This window comes from Mercenaria mercenaria, chromosome 3, assembly GCF_021730395.1.
Source record: "Mercenaria mercenaria strain notata chromosome 3, MADL_Memer_1, whole genome shotgun sequence".
Lineage (NCBI taxonomy): Eukaryota > Metazoa > Mollusca > Bivalvia > Venerida > Veneridae > Mercenaria > Mercenaria mercenaria.
Window position 1 is genome coordinate 12,763,758 of NC_069363.1, and position 21,486 is coordinate 12,785,243.

The 21,486-nt window shown below is 37.7% G+C and overlaps 1 protein-coding gene and 1 long non-coding RNA gene across 3 annotated transcripts; both read right to left on the bottom strand.

Moving 5' to 3' along the window:
* Positions 1 to 2,295: 2,295 nt before the first annotated feature.
* On the bottom strand, positions 2,296 to 11,971 carry LOC128555497 (uncharacterized). Of its 2 annotated transcripts, none has more exons than XM_053537889.1 (6): positions 11,835 to 11,971; positions 11,167 to 11,406; positions 8,165 to 8,257; positions 7,645 to 7,762; positions 5,327 to 5,440; positions 2,296 to 3,793 (listed from the first exon to the last, which is right to left on the bottom strand). In XM_053537889.1, the coding sequence occupies exons 1-6, from the start codon at positions 11,877 to 11,879 to the stop codon at positions 3,444 to 3,446; spliced, it is 960 nt and encodes a 319-aa protein (XP_053393864.1). In that variant the 5' UTR covers positions 11,880 to 11,971; the 3' UTR covers positions 2,296 to 3,443. The 2 variants fall into 2 exon arrangements, with proteins under 2 accessions (XP_053393864.1, XP_053393863.1); XM_053537888.1 differs by having other exon boundaries at positions 8,141 to 8,257.
* Positions 11,972 to 12,743: 772 nt separating this feature from the next.
* LOC128555498 (uncharacterized) lies at positions 12,744 to 18,951 on the bottom strand. Its single transcript, XR_008370112.1, has 3 exons — positions 17,864 to 18,951; positions 15,603 to 15,701; positions 12,744 to 12,877 (listed from the first exon to the last, which is right to left on the bottom strand). It is a non-coding gene; the product is annotated as an uncharacterized LOC128555498 (long non-coding RNA).
* Positions 18,952 to 21,486: the final 2,535 nt, after the last annotated feature.

The following is a 21,486-nucleotide window of genomic DNA, read 5'->3' on the forward strand; positions in this document are numbered from 1 at the left end:
TCAAGGGGTTTAGGAGATACAAAGCGGACACAAAATGTTACGGACAGACGGACAGACGGAGACTTTCCTATGACCCCTCACCACTCATGGCGGGGGATTAACAAACTTGTGCGATAACCTTAAATAATGATGCTAAACACCTAGCAATGTTCTATAAAATAAACTGTTTCCTAATCAAGTATTTGAAAATAGTAACTCATAATCAGAGTTAGAAAGTCCTAATTAGGTTATCAGTTAGATTCTAAGATCTTTTTATTTAGCCGAACTTCATTAGAAATGCAAGTTTGTAAAGTTATTATTACCCTCCTTTGTATATATTGGTTGTGCAACCAAGAAAGATTTGAGATAAAAGAATTTGGAAACTGCTCGCAGTTTTAAACATGCTTTTTCATTAAGGTTGTTGAATTATAATAATATGTAACAACGTACAGGTAAAACTGTACTGAAATATAAACAAACTGTCCGCTTTTTCTTTCTTACTAAAATGGAATAATTACAAAATTTGATAAAAATGATAAAGCATAGATTTCTGATAGGGGTCTTAAATAAATCTCTCACAGAATACACGCATACTGGACAAGAGCTGTCACTATTGGTGACAAATGCCCAAGAATGCTACAGTTGTCTGCGCAAAATAGGCCTATGCTAGAACAGAATAGGTATGAATCATTTTGTGAATTTATAAAAAATGTTCTCAAAAGGTAACCTTGACCTTGGAGCTAGGGTTCTGGCTCTTGCGCATGGCACATCAACTAATTACAGGGAACGTTTGTGCCAAGTGATTTTAAAATGGCAAGATCGGACAAGAAACAAATCCTTTTAACCTTGACTTCTAAGTGTGACCTTGACCTTGAAGCTAGGGGTCTGCATGGGTCTTGCGCATGACATGTCAACTCAATATAGGGAACATTTATGCCAAGTTATTTTAAAATCACTCCATCGATGGCAGAATTATGGACCGGACAAGAAACAGGCCATTTAACATTTTTTAAAAACCTTTAAGTGTGACATTGACCTTACAGGTAGGAGTCTGAATCTTGCGTATGGCAGGTCGTCTCATTATGGTTAACATTTATGCCAAGTAAATTTCAAAATCCATTCATGGATAGCAGAGTTATGGACCGGACACAAAACAGACCCTGTTAACCTTTGACAACTAAGCGTGACCTGGACCTTGGAGCTAGGGGTCTGTGTCTAGCCCATGACACGTCGTCGCATTATTGTGAACATTACTTTTATGCGAAGTTATTTTAAAATCCCTTTATGGATGACAGAGTTACAGCCCGGACAAGAATTTACACGGACTGCCCCCTGATTGGTCCATATCAACTTTTGGTATAGATACAGTAATTCCTCGACCCATTGGAGCACTAACACTCGCATTCTGAAATGTACATTTGATATTTAAAAGTATTTACAATAAAAGTAACATTAACTACACATAAATTTGAATATATTTCACTGACAAAACACTACTGCATTCTGAGAAACAGCATCATTTAGTGTGAGATTAAATAATTACAGAAGATAAAGGGTCTTGTGCTGTTTTCTCTCAAAATAAAACATCACATTTCCTTAAAATGGAGGAAATGCTCAAACAATCTTAAGTAATTTCATATTACTATTTGTAATGCTGAATTTCCCAAACTGGACTACTAATGAAGAAGTTACGGCATTTTGAAATTGAAGAATAACGTTAACAAGGAGGCAGCTATTTTAGCGTGTTTAAACAACACTGAAATAGTTATCAGCAATACCTTTCAGTATACATTTTTAGGGAAAATCAACATCTAAAAATAATTTAAATCTGCCATTTTGTTTATGTTGTTTTGGAAACAAAATTACTGCTATTTTGATCAAAATAATGTTAATTATTGATAAGAAAAAATAAGTTATTTCCCACCTGACTATCAACTGACTGAAACATCATTTTGTAATTCTCAGATCTTTGGGATATTGGTGAAATATTTGGAGACACTGGATATGCTGGAAGACCAGTGGCTGAAACAGGAATTTATTTTGGTACATCCAAGAACCGTTTCTGCCAAATTACTATGATTTTCTTGCAAATCCAAAAGAGAAAATATGAGCCGTGCCATGAGAAAACCAACATAGTGGCTTTGCGACCAGCATGGATCCAGACCAGCCTGCGCATCCGCACAGTCTGGTCAGGATCCATGCTGTTCGCTAACAGTTTCTCTAATTACAATAGGCTTTGAAAGCGAACAGCATGGATCCTGCCAGCACTTAGGTTTAAGCCATGCGTTTTTAGGAACAATCCAAGTAGACAGTCACCTAAGGAATATTTGTGTGAATTTATAATAAAATCTGGAGAACCCTATTAGACATCCACTGCATACAAACTGGGAAAAGTGACTGATATGAGTTTGAAATTATTGTGAAATTAGACCAGCATTTTTAAAAAGATATTTTCACTATTTACATACTAGGAAAACTGACTGACAACAGCCTTAGGTGGCCAGGTTTCTGAAAAATGTGAATAGCACGAATAACCATGGTGCAAATGGTTTCTTAAGATTTTTAAGGTTTTACTGAGTTCTGCATGGAATTCTTTGAACAATTTTGAAAAGGGAACAACACAGAAAGAATTCTTTTGAAGTTTGTGTGAAATTGACTAGTGGTTTCAGTGAAAATATTATTTAAAAATTACTGCTGAATATAAACAACAGAGGAAATTGTACCTTTCTAGCATGACAGAACAAACACATACAGACATAAAACAACTTCTAAAATAGAAAAGGAATATAATAAATTTTAACCTGTTTCTGTACAGGTTTGTATCCTGGTAACTCTGTTGACTGTCTGACATTTGCCGTTCCATTTGTCATCTCAGCCGGTATAGTAGGTCTGGGGCGATGATTCTGTTGCACCTGCTACTGTTCCTCAAGCTGCTGCGGCTGCTGGAGTTTCTGCTGCTGTTGCTGTTCGTGAATCATTTGCTGCTGCTGCATGACCATTTCAATAAGCCTCTGCTGCTCCTCAAGCTGCTGCTGCTGCGGCTGCTGGAGTTTCTGCTGCTGTTGCTGTTCGTGAATCATTTGCTGCTGCTGCATGACCATTTCATTAAGCCTCTGTTGCTGCTCATACTGCAGTTGTTGTTGTTGTATTCGTTGTTGGTTTTCTACAACCTGTTATCTTGCTTCTTGACCCTGCTGTTGTTGAATTTGTTGTTGTTGCTGTTGTACTAAAACATCTTGACCTCTGAGCAGCCTGCTGCTGATACATTAAACTATTTAGTCTTTTCTGAGTTTCAGCAGGTTGTTTGTTCAGCTCAGCAATTTGTGAGGCAAGAAAATCATGGTCTGAACCAGGAACCATTGGGTCATGTGACCTTTCTGAAGAATTTGATTGGTCTTGTGATGACATGTTATTCTGGTCATGTATCCTTTGCAATGTCTGAGGTCTGTCCTTGGGTATTACAGTTATTGGCTGATTTTCTCATAAAAAGACAATGGTAATTGTCGAGAACTTCTGGACGGGAGCCCAGTAGAGTCTGAAGGTAGAGGTATTCCTACATTGCTCTGAACTAGTGGTGTAAGTCTTGGAACATTTACCGAGTTCACTGGCACCGATACAGGAGCTCTAACCTGTGACTGAGAAGCTGGTTCCGCACTCGGTAATCTGTTTGTCTGCAGGGGACCAGTGTTTGGGTTGATGACTTGAACAAGACTTGTTGTACAGAGGCCTGGCAGCTCAGCAAAATCTTCTTGCAAGGCGGAACTATCCACACTTGAAACATAGTCCTGATAGTCTAACAAGGAACCCTGCTGCTCTAAAATACAATGATTAATATAACTTTAATTGAAAACCACAGCTAAGAGAGAACACTATCAAACTTTTCAAATTCATGATTTCTTACAGAATTTTGTTACTGGAAAGTACAAGTTACATTTTAAGCTGACAACACAACAGAAAGAAACCATTTAACATCCCAAATAGATTCTAACTGCTAAGATACGAACTTAATGTGTACAATAATTATACGTAAAATGCTTTTATCAAAGGTTTGTTTCTTAGCAATATTAGAGGCAACCATATCCTGCAGAAGTAAATCTACCTTCTTTCCTATGTCAAGGTAAATGCCATCATTTCAAATCACTGTTTAGATAGAAATCACAATGACAACAAAATCAAAAGAGTCTGCAGCATTCGTCTGAGGTCTTTTTGAATTATTTAGAGTAAGAATTTGCTCACTAAGAAAGCCTTTACGTCAAGCATTGTCTTTCAGGTAAGTTTTGCATAAAAATCATAAACAAATTGGAGGTGTTTGAGAAAGAAGAAAGAATGTTTTAGAAGTCTGGATCACTTAAGCAGCAACAAACTTGTTGACAGCTGTAACTTTAAATTATGATAACAATACTGCAATATTAACCCTTCCCATTCTAAATTTCTATAATGGACTGGTCTATCTTCTATGGTGGCTGATTTCTGCCATTTTGCGTTTTCGCCCCGCGACCCCGCGAGCGAAAACACGAGAATTAACACGGTAAAATGGCGGGGGCGCGGGGCGAAAACTCGCTATTTAGCGTGGGCGCGGAGCGAAAACTCGCTGTTTAGCGGGGTCGCGGGGCGAGATTTAGTAACTGGTATGTCGGGGGCGCGAGACGAAAATACAATAATTAGCGCTGCTTAAACGTCATTTCAGTTACTAAATCTCGCCCCGCGTGCCCGCTAATTATCGTGTTTTCGCTTCGCGCCCCCGCTAAATAGCGAGTTTTCGCCTGGCGCCCCCGCCATTTTATCTTGTTAATTTTCGTGTTTTCGCTCGGCGGTGTCGCGGGTCGAAAACTCGCTATTTAGCAGGGGCGCGAAGCGAAAACACGATAATTAGCGGGGTCAAGTGGCGGGATTTTGAAACTGGAATGTCGGGAGCGCGGTGCGAAAACTCGGCGTTTAAGCAGCGCTGATTATCGTGTTTTCGCCACGCGCCCCCGACATACCAGTTACTAAATCTCGCCCCGCGACCCCGCTAAACAGCGAGTTTTCGCTCCGCGCCCACGCTAAATAGCGAGTTTTCACCCTGCGCCCCCGCCATTTTACCTTGTTAATTCTCGTGTTTTCGCTCGGCGGGGTCGCGGGGCGAAAACGCGAAATGGCAGAAATCAGCCACCATAATCTTCCAATTCTGGCAGTACCATTTATCATTTTAAGGAGTGTTTTACTGAAAATTTACTGACTGAATAGCGAACAGTGTAGACCATGATCAGATTGCACGGATGTGCAGGCTGATCTTGGTCTACACTGGTCGCAAAGGCAGAATCAATTGTGTCCAGCATGGTAAGGGTTAAAGGCCACAAATACTGACTAACAACTTGTCTCTCAGGTTCTATAACTCTCGACCTTCTCACAGGGGGAGATAACATAACAGCAGCAGAAACAGGCTTCAGATGATCTCCAAATGGTTGCTTACTAGGCACATCTGTTTAAAAGACAAAATAAATGTAAAATGAATGATATTATACAGTTATTGACTTATGTTGAGGTCAATATGTGTTTTTACGGACCTGTAAAAATGATATTGACCTCGAACACGTGTTTTTACTGACCTGTAAAACGATATTGACCGAGGACACAGTCAGAGGTCAATATAATTTTTACAGGTCCGTAAAAACACATATTGACGAAATATAAGTCTATAATTGTTATATTATATGCCCTTCTCAAATGCACTCATCTGACTGTCCCATACTTCATTCATTATCACTTTTGCGGGTCAATATCGATTTTTGTGGACCCACGTGTGCACCTCTTTTGACCAATCAAATGAGCGCATTTGATAAGGGTATACAATATTAAGGGAGATATCTGCAATATTACAGATTGTTATCACAAGTAATGATGTATGTCTTGAGGATGATATAACAACAAGGCAGTCTGAAAGACAGCTAAATCCCCGCCACTGTTATGGATAGTGAAAGGGTAAACCTTTGACCTTGAGCTGTGACCTTGACCCTGAAATGACATGCCTGACCCATGAATTCTGCACATTGTCTTGATGAGGTGATCATTTGACCGAAGTTTCATGAAAATCCTTCAAGGGGTTTAGGAGATACAGAGCTCAAACTTTTGACCTTGAGTTGTAACCTTGACCTTGAGTTGACATGGCTAACTCATGAGTTCTTGATGAGGTGATCATTTGACCAAAGTTTGATGAAAATCCTTTAAGGGGTTTAGGAGATACAGAGTGGACACAAAATGGAAGGCTCAAACCTTTGACCTTAAGTTGTGACCTTCACCTTTAGCTGGCATGGCTGACTGATCAGTTCTGCACATCGTCTTGATGGGGTGATCATTTGATCCAAGTTTTATGATTATCCTTTAAGGGATTTAGGATACAGAGTGGACACGAAATGGAAGGCTCAAACCATTGACCTTGAGTTGTGACCTTGACCTTGAGCCGACATGGCTGACTCATGGATTATGCATATCGTCTTGATGAGGTGATCATTTGATCCAAGTTTCATGAAAATCCTTTAAGGGGTTTAGGAGATACAGAGCGGACACAAAATAAAAGGCTCAAACCTTTGACTTCGAGTTGTGACCTTGACCTTGAGCCGACATGGCTGACTCATGGGTTCAGCACATCGTCTTTATGAGGTGATCATTTGACCCAAGTCTCATGAAATCCTTCAAGGGGTTTAGGAGATACAGAGCAGACACAAAATGTTATTGAAGGACGGAAGGACCAACTGAGACCATTCCTGTAACCACGAGTGGTGGGGGATTAATAAAAGTGACCTTAAAAGTGCAATCCATCTGTGCTTTTGAAACAGATACCAAGGACAGACTACTCTAATGCTTATAGACATGGATATTGCGTCTACAAAAATGCATTTTTGTTTTGGGGGAATACTTTGAGGGATTGAATTAGGCGTTACTTAAGTAGATTTTCTAGTTTACAATTTTGAGCCCAGTAACAGAACTTTTTGAATCATATTTAAGATTACACTAAAACTTTCTTAAGTGTTTCCTTAACATTAGTTTTATCCAAACACTGATACTATGGCCAACCCAAATTTGATCCAGTGACCACTCTTGAAATTTTTTAGGGGCGCACATGCCAATACCACATACAGTACTAAATATCAAATGTCCATGTCACCTTCTGTAACAACGTGAATGTAATAATGAATGGCAGTCTTAGCCTTAAGCCTGCTAAATTTATAAAATGGACTGGTCCATCACTCAATTTGGGCAATACCATTTATTATTTGAAGGGGTTTTCACTGAAAATTTACTGACTGAATAGCGAACAGTGCAGACCATGATTAGCCTGCACGGATGCACATCCGTGCAGGCTAATCATGGTCTGCACTGGTCGCAAAGACAGAATAACTCGTCGCCAGCAGGCTAAAGGTTAAACATGTCAGTTAAGATACCAAAAGTTTCAAAATTTCCTACTATAGTACTAATGCTTTCACATAAACCAGAGGTAGAGCATAGAGGACTCTTGACATAATGTGTTAGGTCTTAAAGTGACATCTACAGAGTTGTTCTGCTGACAGTAATATATCTAACTATTGTAAGTTGAAAACCCTAAAGCTCAACAGTAATTTAGCATAGTGTGATTCCCACTAGTGGTTTATAGTATTAAAGTAAAGGCAGTCAACAAATAAATCATACTTTGAATTTCTTGATGCTGCTGGGCTTTTGGTAGTGTCTGGGTCTGAACTGGTTCTGCAGGATTGGAGTTCACTGACTGAGCCGGGCTCCACCGCTGTGATGACTGTGGCTGTTCACCCTGTCATGAAAATATTGAAAATACATTAATAGAGGACACAGACATATCAAAACAAATGAATGTATTAAATACATCACTGTCTCAGTCGCTGTCGTCTTTATCATATATATAGAATAAAATTCCAATAAACTAAAGCTTGAATGTCAGGACCAAACTAATTATGTGAGCGATTAATGCTAGAGTTGTTGGTATTTCATTGGTTGAAGCAGAGATACAATAAATCATTATTGGCATAAATATTCATAAACAATTTCTTACAGGTATTCAACAACCAATTCACAGATTTCTCTGCAGAGAAGTGAAATGGAATTATCTCAAAAGTTTTTGAAACTTATATTTTGTTAATGAAGTTTAAAGCTCTAAAATTATCACACTAACATGGAAATTCAAGACCACTGATACCTTCAATCTTTGTATTTCAGCCTGAGTATCTTGTCTGAATTTTCGGAACTCAGACGCCCTAGTGTGAAATTCCTCTTGTTTAAGAATAATATCCTGAAATTATTTTTCATACTGTACAATTTAGTACATGTGTACTTCAAACTGCAGTATTAACTTACTCAATAACAAGAGCTGTCTGATGACAGCGCGCTCGACTATTCGAAGAATTGATTGAAGAATGGTGTCAAAATATTTCGACGGATATTCAGACAAAAGAAATAAATAGATTAGACAAACAATGTTCCTGTATTACTTTGATTTCGATAAGTCTTGCACTAAATGGCAATATATGAGCCAATTTCAAAGTCCAAAAAGGGCCATAATTCAGTCAAAATAGTTATGTACTCTTGCCTACAGATGGAAATCATAATGATAAACAAGTGTTCAAAGTTTAAAAGCCATATGTCAAATAGTTTTGACAAAACATGGACTTGTATGGAAACAGAACCAATTTCAAAGTCCAAAATGGGCCATAATTCAGCCAAAATAGATGACAGAGTTATGTTCTCTTTCCTACAGATAGAGACTATTATACTAAACAAGTGATAAAAGTTTCAAAGCCATATGTCAAACACTTTACAAAAAATATGAACTGGTACGAAAAACTTAACCAAGATTTCTAAGTCAAAAAGGGCCATAATTCAGCCAAAATCCTTGATGGAGTTATGTACTCTTGCCTATAACTGGACATGGTGATGGTAACCAAGAGTTGAAAGTTTCAAAGCTTTATCTCAAAAGACTTTGTCAAAATATGAACTGGTACGAAAAACTTAACCATGATTTCTGAGTCAAAAGGGGCCATAATTCAGTCAAAATCCTTGATGGAGTTATGTGCTCTTGCCTATAACTGGACATGGTGATGGTAAACAAGTGTTGAAAGTTTCAAAGCTTTATCTCAAAAGACTTTGTCAAGATGTGGACTGGTACGAAATATTAACCCAGATTTCTAAGTCAAAAAGGGCCATAATTCAGCCAAAATCCTTGATGGAGTTATGTGCTCTTGCCTATAACTGGACATGGTGATGGTAAACAAGTGTTGAAAGTTTCAAAGCTTTATCTCAAAAGACTTTGTCAAAATATGAACTGGTACGAAAAACTTAACCATGATTTCTAAGTCAAAAGGGGCCATAATTCAGTCAAAATCCTTGATGGAGTTATGTGCTCTTGCCTATAACTGGCCATGATGATGGTAAACAAGTGTTGAAAGTTTCAAAGCTTTATCTCAAAAGACTTTGTCAAAATGTGGACTGGTACGAAAAACTTAACCCAAGGTGTGACGCCGACGCCGACGCCGACGCCGACGCCGACACCGACGCCGACGCCGACGCCGACGCCGTGGTGAGTAGGATAGCTCTACTTATTCTTCGAATAGTCGAGCTAAAAACGTAAGTATCTGGCACAGACTAGTGATGACTTATAGACAAATATGAAATCATGAATTTTTTTTATTTAATAAACTGAGTAATTTTACATTTGCCCATCTTGCTTTAAGTCCAATGCAGAGTAATCACCTCTGTAAACACCCATATATTTCAGCACACAAAGATCAATGTACTACTCTGTAGGCAAGCTTAAATACAGTCTATAAAAATACATATCTATGCTTTAAATATCAACATATGATAAGCTCACAACAAGAGGGCCATGATGGCCCTGTATCGCTCACCTGAGTACCATTGCTCAAAATGATATGATCAAGTTTTGACATAGAACACATAGGCATATACATTTTAACAAGATTTGAACAAATTGTGTAGAGGTCTACTAGGCAATGCTACATGTCAAATATCTAAGATCTAGGCCTTCTGGTTTATTTTTAGAAAATTTTGAAGATTTTTCTATCTACAATCAAGTAACCCTATGGGGCGGGGTCAATTTGATCCCGGGGGTCATGATTTGAATAAATTTTGTAGAAGTCTACTAGGCAATGCTACATGTCAAATATCTAAGCTCTAGGCCTTCTGGTTTATTTTAAGAAAACTTTTGAAGATTTCCTGTGTAAAATCAAGTGACCCCTGGGGCGGGATCATTTATGACCCCGGGGATCATGATTTGAACAAATTTTGTTGAGTTCTACTAGGCAATGCTACATGTGAAATATCTAAGCTCACGGCCTTCTGGTTTATTTTTATAAATTTTTTGAAGATTTTTCTATGTAAAATCAGGTGACCCCTGGGGCGGGGTCAATTTTGACTCCGGGGGTCATGATTTGAATAAATTTTGTAGAAGTCTACTACGCAATGCTACATGTCAAGTATCTAAGCTCTAGGCCTTCTGGTTTATTTTTAGAAATTTTTTGAAAATTTTCCTATGTAAAATCAAGTGACCCCTGGGGCCGGGTCAATTTTGACCCCGGGGTCATGATTTGAACAACTTTAGTAGAGATCCACTAGGCAATGCTACATGTCAAATATCTAAGCTCTAGGGCTTCTGGTTTTTGAGAAAAAGATTTTTTAAGATTTTCCTATGTAAAATCAAGTGACCCCTGGGCAGGGTCAATTTTGACCCCGGGGTCATGATTTGAACAAACTTGGTAGAAATCAACTAGGCAATGCTTCACACCAAATATCTAAGCTCTAGGGCTTCTGGTTTTGGAGAAGAATATTTTTAAAGTTTTTCATTTCGGTTGCCATGGCAACCAGAGTTCTGCATGGAATTCAATTCTTTGAATAATTTTAAAAGGGGGCTACCCAAGGATCATTCCTGTGAAGTTTGGTGTAATTCTGCCCATTGGTTTTCAAGAAGAAGATTTTTTTTAGAAATTGTTGACGCACGACGCACGACGGACATCAAGCAGTCACAATAGCTCACCTTGTCACTTCGTGACAGGTGTGCTAAAAAAACAGAATTCCAAATCAAAATCTCAGTCTTCATGATCATGTCTCATATATCTGAAACATGTTAAAACTTTGCAAACTTAAAGGATTGTCCAATCATATACCAGCCTGTATATGTTTACTTACAGAAGTTAATGCATCAACCAATGCTTTAAATTGCAATACATCCTGTGCAAGCCGTTCCCTGACAGTGACTTCAGCATGCAAACGTAGTTCACATTCTCTAAGGCAGCGCGTCAGTTTTGTTACCGAGTCCACAATAGCTAAAGTGTAACCAGAGAAAGATTCCTGTCTTTGACGTTCTGCTGGAGTACGACCTGTCAGCCGCTCATACTCTGCTACTTCATCTTCTACTGTTTCTGAAACCTACAGCAAGTTACTGATTGTGTGGTTTTTATGAAATGAATATTTGCAACAATATCTAGAAAAATCTGGTAAAATAAAACAGGTGTTATGTTTTTATGAAAGTTTTAATTTATTATTACTATTATTACTATATTAATATGTCTTTTGACACACACAATACAGAAAGTCTACATCACTGTATTTTGGCACCTGCCCAGTGTCAGGCTAGTTAAAACAGATTGGATGAACAACATTATCATTGTATGGTAAAAACGGTGGGGGGGGGGGGGGGTCAGGGAACTTCATTCCCAAGTGTTTTAGTGCAACAGACATGAAAATCATTAAGTGTTGTATTTTGCCAGAAACATAAAAACTCTACCAGCATTATTGTTATTATTATCATCATCATCATCATTATCATTTATTATTATTACTATTATTATTATTACCATCATCATCATCAGCATCATCATCATAAACAACATCATCATCATAATCTCTTCCACAAGTCAGTCAGAACTGGTTCGCGATGCAAGTCCTTTCCTTCCTCAATATGTCTCTTTACTCGATACTGGTTAAACTCGCTAACGCCATCTGAAAGGTTCAAATTAGTCAACAAAAAGAGCTCTTACATGATCCAAGTGTTCTAGTGCATTAGACATGGAATTGCTTAAGTGTTGTATGTGGAAAACTCTACTTACATTATTAATATTATAATTATCATCATCATCATCATCATCATCATTTAGTATTACTATTATTACAATATTGATATGTCTTTTGCCACAAACAATACAGAAAGTCTACATTACCGTTTTTATCATCATCATCATCATCATCATCATCATTTATTATTATTACTATTATTATTATTATTATTTTACCGTCATCATCAGCAGCAGCAGCATCATCATCATAAACAACTTCATCATCATCATCTCTTCCACAAGTCAGTCAGAACTGGTTCGCGATGCAAGTCCTTTCCTTCCTCAATATGTCTCCTTACTCGATCCTGGAAAGGTTCAAATTAGTCTACATAAAGAACTTTTACATGATCCAAGTGTTTTAGTGCAACAGAAATGGAAAACCTTAAGTGTTGTATTTGGCCTTAAACATGAAAACTCTACGAATATTATTACTATGAATATTATTATCAACAACAACAACAACAACAACAACATCATCATCAGCAGCAGCATCATCAACATCAACAACAACAACATCAGCAGCATCAACAACAACAACATCATCATCAGCAGCAGCATCAACAACAACAACAACTACATCAGCATCAGCAACAGCAGCAGCAGCAGCACCATTTATTATTATTATTATTATTATTATTATTAGTATTATTACCATCATCATCATCAGCAGCAGCAGCAGCATCATTATCTCTTCCACAAGTCAGTCAGAATTGGTTCGCGATGCAAGTCCTTTCCTTCCTCAATATGTCTCCTTACTCGATCCTGGTTAAACTCGCTGACCCCATCTGAAAGGTTCAAATTAGTCTACATAAAGAACTTTGGAAAACTTTAAGTGTTGTATTTGGAAAACTCTACTTACATTATTAATATTATCATCATCATCATCATCATCATCATCATCATATAGTATTACTATTACTACTATATTGATATGTCTTTTGCCACACACAATACAGAAAGTCTACATCACTGTTTTTTGGCACCTGCCCAGTGTCAGGCTAGTTAAAACAGATTGGATGAACAACTTTAGCATTGTATGTTGCAAAAAGGTGGGGGGGGGGGGGGGGGGGGGGGGGGGGGGGGGGGGGGGGGGGAACTTCATTCCCAAGTGTTTTAGTGCAACAGACATTCAAGATTCAAAATTATCAGGCGATGAAGGCCTACTTGCACATCTAGTGATACCTCTCCCTAAATGGCATAAAATATATTTTAACTATTTTATAGTTTGCGATATTGGCATTAAAAGTATCTCGTAACAATTTATGCTGAATTTAGGTAGATCCATGATCATTTCCCGTTTTTACTGTATTTCGATACCCAAGTTAAGTTTAGACCTGACCGTCTTCAAGGAGCTAGAAAATTCAATTGGAGCATCTACATATTTTACGCAACAATTATTCATTCGCGGAAATCTTTTGTTTAAAAAGCATAATAAATAACCAAGTGAACACAGATGACTTTAAAATACATCAATCTGTTTTATGTAGAAATACGAAACTAACTCCTTCTTAAAAGGGACATAACTTTATAAATGATAGAACATGCATTACACTACGGTTGCGCTTTCATACTGTCGCACTGACCTGAGGTTAGACGGAATGGCACGCTCTATGTATAAAATGATAGAACATGCACATTCAATTTGAGATCAACACACTGCACGATTTTTGTTTCGATTGACGTCACACATGCTCATGGCAAATTTCTAGTTCGTGTTGGAGAAAGACTCCAAATTTCCAATGAGCATTATGACAGGCAGGAGGAACTGATTTCAAGGTATACATTACGTAAAATGCTTTTCCAATTTTCATAAATCTATGTTAAAATAACGCATGTGTTTATTTGTATTGTAAACATGTATCGTTTGCAATAAGATATGTTTAAACTGAGCATTATGACAGGTAGGAGCGAGAAATTTGGATAGAATCGTCGACCTCCCACTAGCAAGATCGGTAGCATTTTTACACTTCTAGGTTTATCAGTATATCACAAAACCTATGAAATTAACAAATAACATATTTTCCAACATTCTATCAGTCCACTACATTCTTTACTCTTCTGTTCCATAGAATTGGATACTTACAATATTCTAAAGATCTGTCCCGCTTTGAAAAAAGATTGACATTTGTAAAAAAAAAAAAAAATAAAGTAAACAACTGTCTAATTTAAGTATTTTTAACCTACTTATGTGAAGTTATAGCACTTAGATATTGTTGCAAATGCATCAAAATGATGGCATGTACATATCTAACAGCATTTTAAAAATGGTGAGCTTGTAAGTAAAGACGTTGAACTGTCCAAAAGTGTGGGCCCTTAATGCAATTCAGTCCCTACATATATAATTAAATTGACAATGGTTTTGTAGAATAATATAAATGTAGCTGCTCATGCAGGTAGTCTTTGATAAATATTATGTTCCAGATGATACCCGGATCACTGCGGCAAGAACTTATCTATCTCAATGCAAAACAGTTGCATTTGTTCTGCAGATAGTAACTTGCATGTAAAACTTTAACCAGGATCTTCTAAGTCCAAAAGGGGGGCATATTTAGCCCAAAATACATGTCAGAGTTATGGGACTTGATCCAGTCAGTTTGGTAATTGATCTAGAAATATAAACAAGAGCTGTCAGTGGACAGCACGCTCGACTATTCTCAGTGCTTGATAGTATAATATAAGCAATGAGTAAAACATTAGCATTACAAAAAGCATATTCTAAGTCGAAAAGGGGCCATAATTCAGTCAAAATGCTTGATAGAATTGCCTCCTCCTTATTACAGACTGGGGTCATGACGGTAAACAAGTATGCAAAGTATGAAAGCAATATCTCATTGCACTTTGAAAATATTTGGGGTGGTACGCAAACTTTAACATTTATTCTAAGTCGAAAAGGGGGCCATAATTCAGTCAAACTGCTTGATAGAGTTGCCTCCTCCTTTTTACAGACATGGGTCATGATGGTAAACAAGTATGCAAAATATGAAAGCAATATCTCAATAGACTTCGAAAATATTTGGGGTGGTATGCAAACTTTAACATTTGTGTGACGCGAACGCTCACGCCGACGCCGGGGCGAGTAGGATAGCTCCCCTATCGAGCTAAAGATAATTTCAAATCTAGATGCCTTTAAGTATTAGCTGCATGTGCTTGCACGCAAAACTTTAACCAGGATTTTCTAAGTCCAAAAGGGGGCATAATTTACATGTCAGAGTTATGGGACTTGACCCAGTGATGTTGGTAATTGAGCTAGATAAAGAAAAATAAGTTTCAAAGATAACCCTTTAAATGATAGCAATATGTACTTGCATGCAAAACTTTAACCAAGGTGTAACGCCGATGCCGACGCCGACGCCAGGGTGAGTAGAATAGCTAGACTATTCTTCGAATAGTCGGGCTAAAACCGTCAAAGCTTTATTTCGCTAGTGCAATACCAAATATTATGAAATGGATTTATCTCATTCCCGCGACGTTAGACATTTGATGAAACCTGTTATTTACTTTTTTACTTACATGCTCTAATTGGCACGTATGGGCATTTCGTCACAAAACCTTTCATCTATCAATCAATGTTTGAAGATGTAGACTGGTACTGTCTTTGGTCCGACTACGCTGCAAAAACACAAGACAAACATTACTTATCCGTCGTTAGAAATTTATTTTTCGAATTCCGTAACAAAAGTTTAATAGTATAGTTGTTTAATGTTAGTCTTAAGACAGTTGGCACTGCATGAATTTTTTGTGTGCAACTTTTAAGTTTGAAGTCCTTATCTTATGTTGTGCTAAAGTTATATCCAGAAAGGATATATTGGAATTTAACCCCGACAAATGTGAAGTCCTTAGAGTAAGTAGGAAGAGAAATCCCTTTATATATCCCTACAGGTTACACAATACAGAGTTAAAGCCCACCTCATCAGCTAAATACCTAGGAATAACTATCTCCAATGATTTGAACTGGTCACAACACATAGAAAACCTCTTCCCTTCGATTTATTCAGAGAAATGTCAAGACAGATAACATAAAGGTCAAAGAAGCTGCATACACCACCTATGTCCGCCCCCAGCTAGAATACTGTTCAACTGTGTGGCATCCCTGGCAGAAAACCCTCACCCATAAACTTGAACGAGTCCAAAGGTCAGCAGCTAGGTATGTTATGAATGATTACAACTATACAAGCAGTGTAACTGAAATGTTGAAATCCTTAGAATGGAAAACTCTCCAGTACCGTAGGTTAAACTGTTCATTACTTTTGTTTTACAAAGTAAGGACCCAGACCGTTGCTATTGACCAAGGTTACTTGTCCCCCATTAGAAACCTGAACTACTTGATCCCTTATTCCAGCACTCAATACTTTGCTAACTCTTATTTCCCTAGAACCATCCGCCTCTGGAACTCCCTCCCCACATCAGTCAAAGCTAGCCCCAGCCTCAGTATCTTTACAGAGAGGCTGGCGGCGGTCACTATGTAATTCTTCCATTCTGTCCTATTTTAACTGTAGCATACTGTCCTTTTATCTTTTACTTTTAATACTGTAATATACTAAATTTCTTTAACAACTGTTTCTCTGACAGCGCCGACCAGTCATAATCGGAAATCGATTGTTGGTTGTAACGATGTAGATGTAGATGTAGAAAGCAAAGATTGCCAAAAAAACATAAGTATGAAAGGGGCATAATTCTGTCATAAATACAATAAGTGTTAGGGGGATTGTAACCACGCATGCAGATGATGATTATAAAGAAATAGTTTTAATTTCTTTTAAAGTACCAAAGATCTTTAAAAAAATAACATGAAAATAATTTCAAGTATACAATTTTGTGATCTTGACCTTGGGTATAATGGGCCCAGGTCCTGCACATACTTTGTTTATATGTTGGAAATGTTTATGTGAACTCACAGTAAGATAAAAGCAATAGTAACAAAGATATGACAGGGAAGCAAAGGTTGCGGAAAAACTTTAACCTTAAAAATAACTCAAGTATAACACCTTGGTGACCTTGATCTTGGGTACAATGACCCAGCCACTGCGCATGCTTTGTTTGTATGCTGGACAATGTTTATGTGAAGTTTCAGTAAGATATATGCAATAGTAACAAAGATATGACAGAAAAACAAAGTTTGCCGAAAACTTTAACCTTACAAATAATCTAAGTATAACACCTTTGTGACCTTGATCTTGGGTATAATGGGTCAAGCCCCTGCACATACTTTGTTTGTATGCTGGGTTACAGTAAGATAATGCAATAGTAACGAAGATATGACAGAAAAACAAAGCTTGCTGAGAAACTTTGACCAAGAAAGGTCCTGTCGATGCCGACGCCGACGCCGGGGCGAGTACAGTAGCCCCCCCCCCCCCCACACACACACCCCTAACCCCTCCCCTTCTCCGAATAGTGGAGGTTAAAATAGCTCCGAACACATTTTTCCTCAAGGTTTGAAGGTTTTTGCTGTAACCCAGCAACCTGTGTTGAAGCTTAGACTAGTTAATAGCACATATTATTAAACAGTGTTAAATGAGAGAATGACTAGGTACAAATCATGTATAAACTATCTAAAATGTTATTTAAGATAGATTTGTAAAGGTGTTCGCGATATGATAAGTAATATTGCATGCACAGACTGTTATCGACTGAGCACTATTTTCGTTGTCCGAAGGCCGAGTGTTTGAAACTTGTCAGGATTACAAGCAGATCTGCACAGTCTTTTAGTTGGACAAGACTACATTTTAGACCTAGTTTTTAACAAGTTTTAAATTAATCAAGTAATAACTTACCAGCTCATATGAAACATGCTGCTATCAAGCCGTCGCCGGCATTTCTCACTGTTTCTTCTACATCATTTTCTAACCTTTAGCATTATTTTCAGTGAGTCAGCTACTTTTCCACTCGCCAAACTAATGTCCAACTTTTTGACATGTGAGCGATATCTCACATAAAGCTCGTGCAGGTTTAATGGTCAATGTCGGGACAATTCAACGGATTATTTTAGCCTACGGGTTTCTTTGGTTATTTTGTAACAAAGGTCATAATAAAGTGTGCATTCACGTCAATACAACATGTTACTTCATTTCTTAAGGCAATACCTTTCTAAAAATGTTAAGAAATTATTTGAATTTATTGCAAAAAAGATTCTGTTCCATAAAATTGTTTCTCCAACTTTTTCTCTCTGGATGCAAGAAAAAATGTAAACAAAAGGATGAGACCACTACTTCCAACAAAGGGATAAGTTCCAGAATGCATAATTAGTAATGTTTTAGTTACTTCACCTTTAGTGATGACAGACCATAAAAATACAGGAAGTGAATAATTGCTTCTCCCTTAGAATTTCATAACTTCCGCTGCGCATGCGCAGTGAGCACTTTACGATTCGAAGTTTTGGAGGCAGATCGCTTATAAATGCTAGTTGATAATGATTTAATTTCTGCAATAATAAAATAGTTGTGGGGTAATCCATCATCTGTAAGAATTTCTTTTTGTTTGCTGCTGTATTTATGAAAATTGAAAATCATTTCCAACTTTCTGTGTTACAAAATAAAAGCAAAGTTTCACCGCCGATTTTGTTCCTAAAGAACATGTCTTTTCCATAAAAAAATTACGAGTGTATTTACGAATTTTCAAGCGAGTTGCACTTTCTACTTTCAATCGACGGCCGCCATATTTGTTTACATTAAAGGTCAAGTTCATTGAAATACCTATAAATTAAAATGGTTATAAATCGGGATTTCGGGGTTTTTAAGTCAAGTTACCTATATTGACTATATTTTTACACCGCAAATTGTGTGTGTGTATTAATACTTACGGTGTTCCGTTTGGACAATCGTGACTTTTTATCTCATTCTAAATCGCGATGCACGATGGTACGATGACGAAAACGCGATGGCGCGATGGCACGATGATGAAACAACAATGGTACGATGGTGAAAACGCGATGACACGATGATGAAATCGCGATGGTGCGATGGTACGATGGTGAAATGTCGAGGTAATATCGCAATTTCATCATCGTACCATCGCGTTTTCACCATCGCACCATCGTGCCATCGCGCTTTCATCATCGTACCATTGTGCCATCGCGTTTTCACCATCGTACCATCGCGTTTTCACCATCGTGCCATCGCGTTATCATAATCGTACCATTGTGGTTTCACCATCGTACCATAGCGTTTTCACCATTGTACCATCGCGTTTTTACCATCGTGCCATAGCGTTATCATCATCGTACCATCGTGGTTTCGCCATCGTACCATCGCGTTTTCACTATCATACCATCGCATTATCATCATCGTACCCATCGCGGTTTCACCATCGTACCATCGCGGTTTCACCATCGTCCCATCGTTTTCACCATCGTGCCATCGCGTTATCATCATCGTGCCAACGCGTTTTTACCATCGTGCCATCGCGTTGTCATCATCGTACCATCGTGGTTTCACCATCGTACCATCTCGTTTTCACTATCAATGATCGCGTTTTCACCATCGTACCATCGTGGTTTCACCATCGTACCATCGCGTTTTCACCATCCTACCATCGCCTTCGAGTTAGAAATGCGTAGCCTCGTATACTTGTATTTTTGTCAACAATAGATAGCATAGAATGTATCTCAATGTATTTTGTGAGACGAAATTTACCATTAGGATTCTGCTGTTTTGCAAATAGTTTTACAAAATGTTCAGTGCTCTGTTCATTTAAACTGTAAAATCTTCAGGGCCACGTCCTTTGTATTTTATGTATGCACGAAAGTAAATAAAAAGCTGGGTGTAATAGTCACATGGTATTATTCAAACTCAGCTTATTCTATTTAATAGGATGTAGAAGGTACATAGTGCAATGTGAAAATGAGATTGTATCAAGCCTGTATTTTACACTGTTTTACTGACACATATACTGTACCACTGCACATGACCACCGGAAGGCGATGGTACGATGGTGAAAATACGATGGTACGATGGTGATAACGCGATGGTACGATGATGAAAATGCAATGACACGATAGTGAAAACGCGATGGGACGATGATGAAAACGCGATGGTACGATGATACGGTGGTGAAAACACGATGGTACGATGATGAAAACGCGATATTACATCGACATTTCACCATCGTACCATCGCGATTTCATCATCGTGCCATCGTTGTTTCTTCATCGTGCCATCGCGCCATCGCGTTTTCGTCATCGTACCATCGTGCATCGCGGTTTAGTATTAAATAAAAAGTCACGATTGTCCAAACGGAACACAGTAAATACTGCTACCCGTATCGGTTATATGGCAATTTATTTTCAAGAAGCGAAAGAAAAACAACTTACAATTTCTTCAAAGATTTTTCAGAAACTGATAAAATACTGTCTTACAAAATCCAGACAAATCCATGCTATGAAAGGATGTGTTTTAACGTTTTATTAGACACACATGGCTGACATCAGAATGAGACTGTAATTTTTCAAGAATTAAAAATGTGCACGGGTTTTTCATGCAATACAAATGCCATGTCTTTGCGCACAAACACATTTACAGGTGCGTAGCAAGTCGGCCATTTTACTATGGTAATATATTTCTGCACATGGTGTTGTTCCTTCTTTTCCTTATTTGTTTAAGAAATAACATAGATTCTATCTCATCCAGTGATTTGTCGTTGAATAAATCATTGTTTGGAGTTCAGATGCGAAGGAATTATATCACGAGGGCCCTCGTGATATAAGTAATAGTTATAGTATGTGTGAGAGTGTGTTACCAGGATATATCAGAGCTAGGGGTACATCGAGGGTATTTTTCTCTGCACATATCGTCGAGGCCGGTAGGCCGAGACAGATATGTGAAGAGAAAAATAACGAGATGTACCCCTAACTCTGATATATCCTCGTAACACACGAGCACTACATATTATAACTGTTTTATCGCATAGTTTATCATTAAAATTTATATATTATTTTCATTTAAATTTGTTTATTATTATTTTTACTATTTTGATTCCCTTTCTGCGCCTCGCTGACTGAAACACTAAAACTTCTGTTTTAGAAAATGTGTTCCCCAGATAAAAGTACCCAACAAATTTCTGCATTGGTTTTAAATCTTTGATTTTCATTGGCCAGACGTATTGTAAAACTGTGTGGTTTGTTTGTAAATAAAATCATAAAGAAAAGTAATACTCACTTATGGAATGGCAAATTTATTTTCAAGAGCGGAAAATTGCAATACTTCAAGTTTTTGAAACTATTCTGTTTAAAAATCAGACTTTATAAAATGTGTTTGTTTAGTGACATCTCCTGGTGACTGTAGAATTGAGACTGTATTTTTCAAGAATTAAAATCCTGTGCAGGTTTTTCATGCAATACAAATGCCGATGTATTGCGACAAAACATTTACTGTGTGCGTATAATCGGCACTTTTTCTTATGG